Below are 15,016 nucleotides of genomic sequence, written 5' to 3'. Positions count from 1 at the left end.
TATTTGTTATGTCTTTGGTTAGTGTTTTACCACTAATATTTCTTTCTTCAATACATAGCCATGATTTGAATCTAAACATATATTTGTTTCTTTTAGACAGTAAAGTTAATTCATTTATCAACTTAGTTTAATTCAAATCATCATAAGTCACAATTGGAATCCTAATATTAAATTCATCAATAACAATTTTTCCAACACCAGCTAGATCACCTTTTTCATTTTTATCTCTAAATAAAGCATCAATATCAGAACGTCTTTTTCTGCCTTGTGCCAGATTTCACCACCTACTCCTACGGATACGAGCATATATAAGAGAGACCACGACAAGAGCTCGTCAGACGGTTTTTAAAATGTGAGCCAGACGGGTTTTTCTAAAATGTGAGCCAAACGGTTCTTAAATTTGAATCAGACGGTTAGGGACATTTAAGACACTTAGAGGCAGGTCGTAAAACCACCCATTGTCATTTTAAACAATATTTCAGAGTAAGGTCGTAACACCGCTCACCAACACATTTATAGCATATAAACTGTATTTTTGTATCAATTGTTAATAACTTGTGAAAATAAAGACATTATTACATTGTAAACATCAGTATTTCATCTCTACGTTGATGTATGAATCGACGTTCAGTCGGGACGTAACACCATCAACATATCATAAGTAATATTACATTTTTCTTTATTAAAATCTAAATTCAATAGTTCTTCCGGATATCTATAATTATCAATATCAAGCCAAATATTTTTTAAATTACAATTATTAAACTGTATTGGATCTCTTAATTGATTATCTAGCTTATCTGTTTGGAAAGCTATGATAGCAAACAAAGGATTATTAATATTTTTATACATATTTGTTATGTCTTTGGTTAGTGTTTTACCACTAATATTTCATTCTTCAATACATTGCCATGATTTGAATCTAAACATATATTCGTTTCTTTTAGACAATAAAGTTAATTCATTTATCAACTTAGTTTAATTCAAATCATCATAAGTCACAATTGGAATCCTAATATTAAATTCATCAATAACAATTTTTCCAACACCAGCTAGATCACCTTTTTCATTTTTATCTCTAAATAAAGCATCAATATCAGAACGTCTCAAAAAACTTATTTCAAAACCCCCTTTATATACTGGATATTTTATATCTTTAAAAAATCCTAAACATAAATTAGACAATTTGCCAACAGCACTAAAATAACCACCTTTATTAAATTTTGATTGAAATCCACTATTTATTGTGGGACCACTAAGATCTGCAGAATAACTAACTGTACCTTTAATTAAATTACATCTTCCAACATTATCAATTCTATCTATTTCTTTACCATGTTTTTTAACACAAACCCATTCAAACAAAATTACATTAAAAATTACAAAATCTCAATTTGGAAATAAAGATAAAGAAGGTGGGTATTGATACAAAAATACAGTTTATATGCTATAAATGTGTTGGTGAGCGGTGTTACGACCTTACTCTGAAATATTGTTTAAAATGACAATGAGTGGTTTTACGACCTGCCTCTAAGTGTCTTAAATGTCCCTAACCGTCTGATTCAAATTTAAGAACCGTTTGGCTCACATTTTAGAAAAACCCGTCTGGCTCACATTTTAAAAACCGTCTGACGAGCTCTTGTCGTGGTCTCTCTTATATATGCTCGTATCCGTAGGAGTAGGTGGTGAAATCTGGCACAAGGCAGAATTTGAGTCTCCTGGTGTAATTGGTTATTCTAGTCGATTCACATCCTTTCTTAATAACAGTGACTTTCCGAGAAGAGACGTGTGACAATGCTTTTGTAGTTTAATTATCTATGCCTTTTTTACGATGACCCCAGCATGTTATTTTATATTAATTGCCTATTTAGTTATATCACTACTCATAGTGGAAACTTAAACTATGTTTTGAATATTGATAGGGTACGTAACAATGGATTATAAACACGTTTATAATAGATTACACCGAGATTTGTCTTTAATGTATACAACTCCACAACAATTTAAAGATGCCAGACCATTTTTTGTAATTAATATGAGTAGGCAGCCATCACAGATTTCTGGATCTAAAACAATTATTGTCTTACATGCAGACTTTAATGAATATGTGACTGTTAATACCATTTGTTATATTTGTTTAGTATCTGGTTCAGAATTTTTTTATGATCTTCCAAATAATACAATTAGAGAAAATATATATATGATAATATCTTAATTAAATGGATTATTGTAAAAAATGTAAAATAAAAATAAAAAACAATGGAATTCCAGAATTTATTGAAAAAAATAAAAAATATAGGAGATTATCAGTATGTAGAAAATGTAATACAAAAAAGAACAATATATCAAAACCACCCGAACTTATAGAAGTTTATGAGTTATTTAAAACAGCTAGAAAACATTTTGATACAAGACATTTTATACAAAGAGGTATAAATGATACTTGGCAAGCTGATTTATACTGTTTTTATAGACCAAAATCAAAAAACATTGATCCCAATTATAATTTAAGAAATAAATATAATGAAATTAAAGTTAATGATGATCATAAGACATTGTATAAGGCTAATAATGGTTTTAAATATATTCCTAATGTTATTGATACATTTTCTAAATATGTTTATTCAATACCTTTGAAGACAAAGTCTGGATTGGAAGTATCTGAAGCATTTTCACAAATATTTAAACATATTGTACCAAAAAATTACATGTTGATAAAGGAAAAGAATTTTATAATAAAGATTTAAAACAATTACTAAACAAATATAACATAACAATGTATAGCACTGGTACTGATAAAAAGAGTTCTATGATCGAACGTTTTAACCGTACATTAGGTGATAAATTAAAGAAAGTAGGTACTTTATTTAAATAATGTATGGATCTCTGAATTGCCGAAGATTATTAAGACATATAACAATACATACCATAGAACAATAAAAATGAAACCTGTTGAAGTTAATAAGAATAATGAGTATGATTTACTTAATAGTGTTTATAGCTATGATATTTGTAATTCTATACCTAAATTTGAGATAAATGATAGAGTTAGATTATCATCAATGATTGATGTATATAGAAATAAATTAAAAACAAATTGGTCAAAGGAAATATTTACAATTGAAAAAGTTTTTATATCAAATATTGGTTATTATAAAATTTATGATATAGAAGGTACATTTTATGAAGAAGAATTACTGTTATCATTATTATAACTGTATGTATAATGTTTTTTGTATTGTTTAATAGGTAAAATATAAATTTAGATTCATTTAAAAATAGTTTATATTTTTTGTAATTTTAACAGATGTCTAGATTTTTTGTAATTTTTAACATAAAAATATAAGGTCGGTTTTTTTTTAATGTTTATGTTTTTGGTTATTCTAAATGTTGATAAAAAAATAAAAGTGTTCACAAGTGCTGCACTTACTATTAGTATGTATATACATAATCTTATCAGATACTGTAACAAATTATAATATGAATAAAAAGTATACTTAGTAAAATTTTGTATAATCCAAGCCCCAAGAAATAAAAATGAAACAATATAAATAATCTGGTACATCTACATTCGATTTTAAACATTTCATACACTTTATTTTATTTTATCCCCTAATGAACTTTACTGAATTGTGATTTGGACTACAGTCAAATATTATTTTATCATAATTAAATTTATACCACTGACTAAAAATATAATATAATAGCATGTACTTAAAAATATTCAGAAACCTTTATAATTATAAGATTTAAATAAGTATGTATATAAGCTACAATATTTCAATAAAAATTAATTTATACACCTGATATTTTACATCTAATATTGCTAAGTTGATAACTATTGTGAAAACTAGGATATATTTTAATTTATAATAGTATATGTAGTTTTGACAGTTAAAAATTAAAAATGTATGCTTGCTAATATTACTGAAAATACTTAAATATTAGTTAGACAATAAGATTACACATAGTTTTGTATTTTCTAAAAGGAATTAGTTAAGTAGTTCAAATTGAAATTTAAGAATAATATTAAATTTTGAAAGTTTTTTCAATGCAAAGTGAAATTCACTAGATAGGCTTAGTAATTAGTATTTATATCAGTGGGTATTCTAACTTTAAATGTAGGTATATAAAGACATTTTAAGTAACTACATGCATTAAATTGTTTCAATTATTGATGGCACTACAAAATAAAATTGAAAAATTCTTGATCAGTACCCAAAATTATAATATAATTATAATTAAATAATCTTAAAATATAAATTTCTTCACAACTTAAAGTCATTGCATTTTTTAAATAAATTACTATACATTTTTCTACACAACATTATGTATTGTATACTTAAACAAACACTAATGTTAATTTTAAGTCTCAATTTTTCCAGCAGCCAATTAAAGTACCTACTTGGACTTATTAACTTGAAGGTTGTTAATGCTAATTTGTTCAACATTAAATTTATTCATTATTATATTATAATTAATTATTTTGAATTTGCAGAACACTATGCCATGGTAGAGGTTCAATGTTAATTAATTTATAATAATATATCATAAAATGAATCACATTATTACCATTTACCTACCACATCAAATTAACCAAGTTTAAAAATTGTATGAATATGTAATGAATGATGTATTAACAAATTGTATACAATACATTCATGTGTGTATACTATATAGAAAGAAATATAATAGTACTCATAGAAATTAGAATCACAGAGAAGTATGACTCTTTTTTACATCAATTAAAAATTAAATGAATTGAAAGTGCATTAAGTAACACAATTAAAAGATGATTTTTAAGTGATTTCATTAAATTAAAAAGTAATAATTATATTTAAAATGACTACAATTTTCAGTACATAGTGGTTTTTTACGCAAAGTTATAAATTTTAGATTACCTTTAAAATATTTTTACTTGAGATTAACAATAGGTACTTCATCCATTGATAAATTATTGAAAAATATGAATAAAATACAAGTATTTTTGGAATGATAATACAAATGTGTATCTTAATGAATTGCAAATAAAATGCACAAAAACATGAAAATTATGTTTAAATAACTGATTGACTATGGATATACCTAATATTAAATTAAAATATAATACCTATGTTATAAAATAATAAGAAACAAAAAATAATCAAATATATTTCCATATGTTATCAATAAATTATCGTAACTATGACTCGGATAATTGATTTTATGTAGGTACCTATTTAATATTCCTAAATTATATAACTATACATATGTATATAAAATTTAAATAGTAAAATATATGTAAAAGTATTACAATAGTTTCTGAATTCAAAAATACAAAATTGTAAAGTTTATAGAACAATAATACTATCAATAATAGGTACAATGATAACAATTATGGTACTATATTTATTATAATAATGCAATGGGCTATATGTATAATATAATGTACATCTTTAGGTTGAAGTGAAGTATCTACCTATAACATATATTCACTAAAAATTAAACAGCCATGTTTATATTAATGTATACACATGAAAATCAATCGGGTAAATATTTATAAATTAGTATAAAGAACATTTTTGCAAAAATGTAGTATAAACCTTGGCAAATAATTAGTAATTGCATATATTTTAGAACCTTTTGAAACGTGTTCAACACCTGTCATTCAGATAATTTCTTATTCTCTACTTACATACAAATCAGAGCCCTAGTTTTAACCTAAATAATATATGACATAAATTCAGACGCACAGTAATAATTTTAGCACAATAAAAACAGTTTAACACGCATTACATACATTCAAATCATGCAACATCTAACTCCAAACTTCCAAAATTGAATTTCTGACAAATTTGTCTTGTCTCTTGAGCTTGAATAATTCGACAGTTGTGCATTTCAGCATTTGTGCATGATGATATTATTATTATTATTACTTATTAGTAAATAGATTAATTAATATACCTATTATCATTGAGTATAGAATATACTATACTATAATACTATAATATACTATATATACTATACTCAATAACTCAATGCTATTATCTATGGGTTTGAATATGATAGTGATATGGAAAAAGGTATAAGACTATGATAGTATTAGTATCTTTATGAAGGTAAAACGGTAAACACACTACCAACATAAAAATGTATTATTAGAATTGGGGATAACATACAACAGGTATATTATAATCTCTTGTACCTACAACTGGTATGTGGAAGCATTATGACGGAAACATTATGACGTCAGTGGCGTCATTTGTGGGGGGGCAGGGTGGGCATTTGCCCCCCCCCCCCCCTTACAATTAGCGAGCCGCTTTTAGTCCTGATATAGGCCGCCAGCGGCGCAAGCCTTCAAAAAGTGAGTTAGCCACTGTATGACGTGATAACTGATAAGCGAACCATTAGCTTTAGCTTAGTTACGTCCTGTAGGCAAGCGTCGTGTGGTTAAAAATTAAAAATTAAATTTCTAAAAATTTTGAATAGCTCTCAAGCATAGAGTTTTGCATTAATTAGTGTTGTTCATTCACTAAAATGTATTTAAAAAAATCCTTTACATTATGATTGCAAAAAAAAATATAGGCTTCCGTTTGAATTTTTAAATTTGACCTCTCAAAAACCCACTAAAATTTTTTGAACATTTATTAAATTGTGAAATCATAATAGATGTTTTTAAATAAAAAAACTTTTGTATCATACATTATTCACTATTTTGAATATTTATATGATAAATGGCTGTAACAAAAATTTTGAATCACCCTGTATTTATATATATATATAATAAATACGTATGTATATATATTTATAAATTGTATTAAATAATTGTTTACAAATTTCGATTATTTACCAATTAGGTACTTTTTATTTTGTTTAACACGATTGTTGTTTTAAATTTCTGATAATGATCGAGTTATATATCATCAGTTAATGATCGGAAATATTAAACGAACGAGAGTAAAAATAAATAATAATTTCGATGCCGACGCATAACGGCCAACGGGCGCGTTGACGACTAATGTAATTCGCCGAAAACAAATTATTTGGTTATATTCATAAAACGAATGTGCAAATCAATTCTATTATAACTTGGGATGCGTGTTTCGACTTATTTTAATTTTTATACTGTACAAATGTGCACAGCGATTGTGTGCACTACTGCAACCACCATAATACACGGCGATACCGTCCCGTCGCGGACAACTGCCCAATTGTTTGGCCTTCGAAAAAAAAAACCCAATCCAAATATTATATTATTTTCATAATATTCTGAATTTATATTTTCATATTTTGAAAAATAATCTTAATAACACTACAGGGTACTTGTTTGTTATCGCCCCGCCAATACACCGAATAAAATTTATAGCCCCGCCACTCTTGTTTGTTATCGCCCCTCCAGTACATCGCATACAATTTATCGCTATTGCTAATCGTTTGTGATATATTTTAGAAAATGAGAAAACTAAATTTTATCATTTTTATGATAATTTTCGATTAGTTCGTTACAATAATTTGCAACAAGTGGGATTCAAACATAATACTGTAAACCACACGTATAATTTTGTCGATCCGGACACAGGGGCTCACACCCAACATATTGAGAGGTTGAGGGGTTTTGCTAAATGGGGCAATAAAAATCGTCGTGGGACTAACAGAAATTTTCTAGAATCATATTTGGCAGAGTTTATGTGGAGAACACGTCTCGGAAAACAATACGCATTTGAAATTATCCTCAAAGATATTTCCGAATTCTGGCCTCCATTATAACTATATATTCATAATATATTTTCTACATTTTTCTACATATTTTATATTTTATACATTTTTGAATTTAAATTTTATACTATACATTTATATATTTAACACTATTAAAATAAAATAACATAATATTATACATTGAAATATTTTTTTTTATTTATGGAGGGGCGATAACAAACAAGAGTGGCGGGGCGATAAATTTTATACGGTGTACTGGCGGGGCGATAACAAACAAGTACCCACTACAGGCACTTAATTGTATTATTATGATTTCGTTTTTCAATGTTTCTTGAGTTCGGGTAGGTAGTGCAAGTGCACTTGTACACATATACATATACACGAGCCGTACAAAAGATGCCAGATCGCCGGCGACCGGTACTCGTCCGTCGCGACTTTTCTTCCCGTCCCGCCTAGGCACTTGGACTTGGGGATGGGGGGAAGGGTTGGCGGTGTCGCATCGTTGTCATTCGTGGTGGTGGTTTATAGTAGACAGGTCGCTGCGGTACCTAGGGTTGCCAACCTTTGTAATTTCAAAAACTGGACACCTACTGAAAACATAACCTTATAAATATATTTTTTTTATTGGATTTTACTATATTTCTGATAATACGATATATGAGTTAAAGTATATAAAACTTGTAAATTATTTGAATAATTAATATAATAAATAAAGTTATTGTATATTAATTAAGCGATAATCTTTGTTACGATACAGTGGTTATACACTGAACAGGAACCAGAAAATCTAAACTGTCCAGTCGAAACCTGGACGGTTGGCAACCCTATGCGTACCGTGTCAGATTTGTGAACCGAACGAACGAAATTCTTATTTAAAATATAAAATATGTGATTCATTTATATTATGTTTGTATGGGAAATGTAGAGGTAGGATCGGTTATTTGTAGTAGGGTAGGTTTCAACACAATATGCTCATTGTTCGCCGATGGCCCGGCAGCGTATTTCAGGATACTAACTGATAGTGTCCGAAACTGGTTGGCATATGTAGCGTGTCTGTACACTACAATATTTCACTGATGATTCGCAAATACGCGCCCAGGCATGGGGAACCACTCGTATGACCACAAGCATCAGATTATCGACGTCGGATCGTCGCGCCGCCCCTACCACTGGGCCATAGTCGGTAAGAAACACGGCCAGTTATTAAAACGCACTCAGAACTCTCCGTCATACCACCTCGATAACGAATCGAAAACCCGAGGTATTAAAAATATTTCAGTTATTAGCCGAGGACTTTTAGTGCCTTAACGATACAATCAATACAAATTCAATCACACGACAGCAGTCAACGGAAAGAATAGAGCAGAATAAAATTCATAATATATTAAAGAAAACAATTTTATTCACGGTAAGTACCAAACGTTAATTTATAGAATAATAAGTAATATCGGCTATCGAGAATTTTATAATATCAGGTATGGTAGGACAAACAGCTGATGAGGCCTTAAATATATCTATTAAATTTAAAATCAAATATCCCACATTAAAATAAATAATTTGTTAATAGTTTTCAGATTTATGCCAGACATAAGTCGTTTATAGTATAGTATATAAAATAATAGCGAACAATAAAGCAGTTGATAGATTTGAAATTTTTTACAAAACCCAAAAATTAAACATACCCAACATTATTAATTAAACATGTAAATTGTTATGAATATCATGTCATGTTATTACATAATTAAAACAAAACAATTTTTAATTTAATTTTTGTAAACAGCTGAAATGGTAAAAAGCTAATTGTAGGTATACGCGAAGGATATTTACGTTGTTTAACTGCAGTCTGCAACTAAAATCGATGAATAAAGTATATAAAAACAGAAAATAATATTATTTTTATTAACTTTCAATTTTAATTTTTTACTATAGTATATTTATGCTAATTTATATCAGTATTTTAGTTATATTGTGTATTAAAATATTCATAGCAATCTCATTATTCAAAACATAGAATCATATTATAATAGTTAATAGTATCGATTAATCTATTAATACATTTTATCAGATGAAAATATTCACTAAATTTAATTTAATTAAATACACGAAAGTAATTAATTCTGAATACGACACATAAATAATAGTGAGTAGTGTCTATTATATTAAGATTATTTAAAAAAAAAAACTTCTAACAAATTTAACAAGCTGATATGTTAGTGATTAGTTTATGAGAAGTATATGATAATTAGTAAATGTATTTTAACGCAATCAATATTATTTATTTAACGTAATAATACAATAATTTATGTTAAATATTCAAAATTATAGTAATGATCAATAATAATAATACATATTGCTTTGATGATTACAGCTGATAATTATTAGCAGAATGAATTCCTTGACATCTATAAATCTGTTAATCTGTTTGTTGGCATTCTCATCATCATTTTGTAAAGGTATGAATAATAATTTTATTTGTTGTTTTGTACATGTACGTAATTTGAATTTGATAACCTTAGGAAACTGGTACCAAAATATCAAAATCGGTGAATTAGAAAAATATATTGATCATGCCAACAGTTTCGGAAATCATGATCTTGGTCAATATATTGGTATGGATATAGGAAGCCCGCCTCATGGACAACTGATCAATTCTCAGCTTTCCGAAAACGGATATTCAGTTTATTGGAATGCCGAAATTATTGCTAAAGCTTCGGACTACATAATTAGAAGCTACTGCCCTAAGTATAATCACACAATACATATATAAATAATAATTTTTATATGAATAAATTAAAATATCATTTCAGTTACTATGTTGGTAGTCAAGAACAATGTGCCAAAGACATATCGAAAGTGAAACTAGACAAGACTTCCTTGGGTCACAAGTGTTTGGCCATGTATTACAATGAAACTGCGTGTATACGAATGAACATGAACTACCGTAGTCCTGACGGTTCTTGTAACAATTTAAAACATTCCTCTTTAGGAAAGGCAACTACGCCTTATAAACGTTTGCTGTTTCCCGCCTATGCTAATAGCTTATATAGTAATATTCATTAATATTGTTTTACTTATTAAGATTTACATATTATGATGATTTAATTCTAAGATTTTATTAATCGTCTACACAGGTGTTTTGGATCATTATTCTATTCATTCTCCACCCAATGCAAGAAAGCTTAGTGTAGCACTGGTCAACGACGAGAACTCACCAGACGACTTAAAAACGATAACGATGGCGTACTGGACGATTTTTATAGGCCACGATCTGTCACACACAGCAATTTCTGGAATGAGTAAGATTACTATATAACCATATATATTGATTAGTTGTAATTAATGCATGCTTACGTATATTAAATGTATAGTGAAAAGGAACAAATCAGTGAACTGTTGTGATCGTAACGGACTGAATCTATCTCCTCGAGACACTAACGAATTGTGCATGCAAGTAGTGGTAGAGGATGGTGATCCATTTTATAACATGATGAATCTTACGCCAAACACTATAATTCGGTGTATGAACTACGTGCGCTCGGTGCCTGCAGTGCGGTCCGATTGTACTTTTGGTCCCAGGGAACAAGTAAGAATCGTATAAGATAATCCTATAACGATGAATGTATATTATATTATGTTTATTTCAATAACTAAAATTAGGCAAATAATAACTCGTTTGATTAATACATTACTTGTTTTTACATTTTTAATTAAAATAATAAATTTAACAATCTACAAAAATAAATGTGCGGTAGGTATATGGAGTGGTGCACAATTTTATAACATTATTAAATATTCACAACAGACTTTCCGGATTTAAAATAAATCATACAAATTATATTTGTAACCAATTTTTCGCAGATGAATCAAGCTACTCATTATTTAGATGGGTCGATGGTATACGGTTCGTCGGCGAAACGGACGTGGTCGCTGAGGACCAAATCGGATGGGCAATTGTTGACGAACATGGGGTGCTATAACAAAAACCAATGTGACACGTTACAGCCGCAGTATTTGCCACTGGAGGTCGTCGATTCGAACGCGTGCCAGTTTGGCAGTGGCACGTGCTATAAGACTGGCGATACTCGGGCAAACGAGCTGCCCCAAATGGCGGTGATGTACACTTTGTGGATGAGGGAACATAACCGGATGGCCAAACTTCTGTCCCATGTCAACCCGCATTGGGACGACGAACGTATTTTTCAAGAGGCTAGGAAAATTGTGATAGCGTCCATACAGCACATCACGTACGCCGAATGGTTGCCAGCGCTGCTAGGTCAAAACTTTATCAGGCGATCCGGACTTGAACTGTCAACGAATGGGTACAGTAAAGCGTACAACGAGAGCACTGACCCAAGCGTTAGCAACAGCTTCGCGACCGCTATATTACCGTTCGCTAATTCCATGATTAGCGAATCCATTAGGTTTGTGTAAACAGTATTTTATAATATTATTATCAATGTTTTCGTGGTCATGATTTAAAAAATAAATATGAACAAATTTAGTTAATGCTGGATTGGACAAATGTGCCATACTGAGTTTTTTTGCACTTTATCGGCTCACTTATAAAGCCATTATAAAGAACCATATAATTTGTTCATTTTTGAAAGGCAGGGGATTAACGAGTTAATATGTTCAAAGTTTAGTCATTTTAACTTAAATTTGTAGTTCATTGTTAACAAAAAATCGACTTATACTATTTGGAATATTCCCATTTTGTTGATAAATTAATTTTTAAAATGTATAGTATCCAAAGATTGTATTTATGCTGTCGTGAATTGTGATCATTTCAATTTGTATACCTATTTTAATCGTATAAAAAAAAGAATTATACATTCAAACCTACCTATAGCTTTTGTATTATACGTTGTTACATATATAATTCATATACGGTTAACGCTGTTATTAAAAATTGGTAGCAAACTAGAAATTTTGAATACCCTAGTCATTAAATACAAATCTAATATAATATATAAAATGTTATAGATTCTGAACTATAATTTTTTTTTTTTACCAATGCATATTCGTAGTGTTAGTTTCGCGTAAATATTTATTAATCTACATAATGAATTCATATGAACTCCATACAGTGTAATCATATTTCAATGCGTGTTTTTAAAATAATTTTATAACAATAGATTATTATCTTGAAAACTAGGCCGTTATACAATATATTAACTTATCGTTGTAATGTATGCAGAGGTACGATTTGCAAATGCTTGAAAATTTATCAGTTCGTTCTTTCTAAATATTATAAAATGACTCAAGATGCCATATAGGTGAATTAGATATATTTGAGATAGGTAAACTCAAACCATTTCTCTTACCATTTAAGAAGTTGTTTAAATATATTCCCAATCATAGGTACTTCATAAACAATATTGATTTAAATTTTATTGGCAAATGCCTATGACACTAAGATTGCACAAACCTGAAATTTGATTATAAATAATATAACAATATACTGAGATTTCGATTGATGTGTATTTGACATTTGTGCGAAAAAATAATCATCAAATTTATTAATTTTGATTGATATTGTTGTTTAGTTTGTATACGGAAGATCGAGAGTTCAACGGAAGTATTTCGCTAAAGGAACATTACAACCGACCGACTGATTTAGTATTGAATTATATAGATCAACTTGTCAGAGGGCTATCTACACAGAAGACACAAAAAGTCGATATGCTATTTACAAAAACGGTCGGTATTTAAAATACGATCAAAATAATGTAATTTCGTTTTTGTTTTTGTTTTTACACACAAATGATGGAGATGTACATATTATAATAGATTGTATTCAAAATATTTACCTACCTTATGTATAATATTATGTTTAAATATTTTTTTTAGCTTACGAATTACTTATACACTGTTCATCCAGAAAATTTGTTTGGGATGGATATTGTCAGCTTAGATTTGCAACGAAACCGCGATCACGGTATTCCAAGTTATACGAACTATAGAGAATATTGTGGACTAAAAGCAATAAGAGATGCACAAGATTTAGCCAAGATCATGGTGGACGGTGTAAGTTCAACCGTATTTGAAATATGTAATCGTCATATACCTCTTACTTTATTCCTGTATATTATGTATAGGCATCTGAAAAGTTATTGAAACAATACAAACATTGGACAAAAATAGAGCTATTGGTCGGTGCATTATTCGAGAAACACGAAGACGACGCAATGGTTGGTCCAACGATGAGGTGTATCATCAGAGAACAGTTCGTACGGACTAGAACTGCAGATAGACATTTTTACGATTTACCAAAAGTATTCAACGAATGTTAGTACACATTTGAAACATTTTGAATGAATGATTTTTATCTAAACAATTTTTTTTTTTTAATTCAAGATCAACTGACAGAAATCAGAAAAGTGACGCTTGCCAGAGTCTTTTGCGATAACAGCAATAATGTCACAACAATGCAGAAACAGGTATTTTTAGTACCCACAATGGATGATTTTATACATTGTGATTCCCAATTAATTCCGAAGATCAACATCAATCACTGGTCAGAAACAGTCGATACATTTTGAAAATTATATCAAACAAAATATTTATTTTAAGTGTTTAATGTCAATAAAACAACAGTAATAGTTTATAATAATTAAAAGTTTCTTTAATTTAATAATCAATCAGCATAATTTCAAAATTAGTTGAACCTTTTTGCATTTTACCTATACAGATCTATAGGTACAATGTTTACAAATCAATTTTTTAGACACTGAGCGATAATAATTTAATTTACACAATATATTAATTATATTAGGTATATAATTTAATTTACAATTTAAAAACAATATATATATATATAATATGTACCGCCTGATTTGCAGAAATAGTTAATAATTATTATTTACAAAACTCTCATTAATTAGGATTTTTTTTTTTTACTTCTCTCGTTACTTTGAACTACTCATTAATTCGAACTCTCGGTACGGTAATATGAAGTTTTTCAACAGTCCCGTCAACTTCGAATCATCAATAGTCGATTGTATGATAATGTGTAGTTACCAATTTATTGAAATTTTATATTTATTGTCGCCTGTGGTGTAGTTATAACTGCTACCTAAATTTCATATTTATTGATTTCATATATGAATTCATTAAACAGAAGATAATGATTTTTGTTTAAATAGATTTTGATGTGATTTCAACACATATACCACAAGTTACAAATTATTAACTAAATATATATGTGTTACCTACGTTAAACGTACGAATATCGGTTAACCTATGATTTAACGGTAAATCCCAGGTTTCACCGACTACTGTTAATTAATGTCCGAAATCCATTGATTTCGGTAAAACCTAG

General features: G+C 28.8%; 1 protein-coding gene across 1 annotated transcript; it reads left to right on the top strand.

The window, feature by feature from the left end:
* Nucleotides 1-8,575: 8,575 nt before the first annotated feature.
* On the top strand, nucleotides 8,576-14,281 carry LOC149054027 (immunomodulatory peroxidase-like). The gene is made up of 12 exons (XM_089230696.1): nucleotides 8,576-8,878; nucleotides 8,975-9,103; nucleotides 10,064-10,148; nucleotides 10,212-10,437; nucleotides 10,503-10,741; nucleotides 10,827-10,991; nucleotides 11,064-11,278; nucleotides 11,554-12,116; nucleotides 13,242-13,395; nucleotides 13,546-13,722; nucleotides 13,794-13,983; nucleotides 14,053-14,281. The coding sequence occupies exons 3-12, from the start codon at nucleotides 10,082-10,084 to the stop codon at nucleotides 14,235-14,237; spliced, it is 2,181 nt and encodes a 726-aa protein (XP_089086822.1). The 5' UTR covers nucleotides 8,576-8,878; nucleotides 8,975-9,103; nucleotides 10,064-10,081; the 3' UTR covers nucleotides 14,238-14,281.
* Nucleotides 14,282-15,016: the final 735 nt, after the last annotated feature.

The sequence above is a fragment of the Diuraphis noxia genome, unplaced genomic scaffold, assembly GCF_037042655.1.
Source record: "Diuraphis noxia isolate RWA-SAM2 unplaced genomic scaffold, SU_Dnox_SAM2 contig0013, whole genome shotgun sequence".
Lineage (NCBI taxonomy): Eukaryota > Metazoa > Arthropoda > Insecta > Hemiptera > Aphididae > Diuraphis > Diuraphis noxia.
This window is presented reverse-complemented; position numbering and strand designations above follow the sequence as displayed.

Bases quoted from the DNA above. Each gene is read 5' to 3' on its own strand.
- LOC149054027 (XM_089230696.1), top strand. From the start codon at position 10,082: ATGAATTCCTTGACATCTATAAATCTGTTAATCTGTTTGTTGGCATTC. The intron at 11,279-11,553 runs GTAAGAATCGTA...AATTTTTCGCAG, and splicing joins CTTTTGGTCCCAGGGAACAA to ATGAATCAAGCTACTCATTA. The intron at 12,117-13,241 runs GTTTGTGTAAAC...ATTGTTGTTTAG, and splicing joins ATGATTAGCGAATCCATTAG to TTTGTATACGGAAGATCGAG.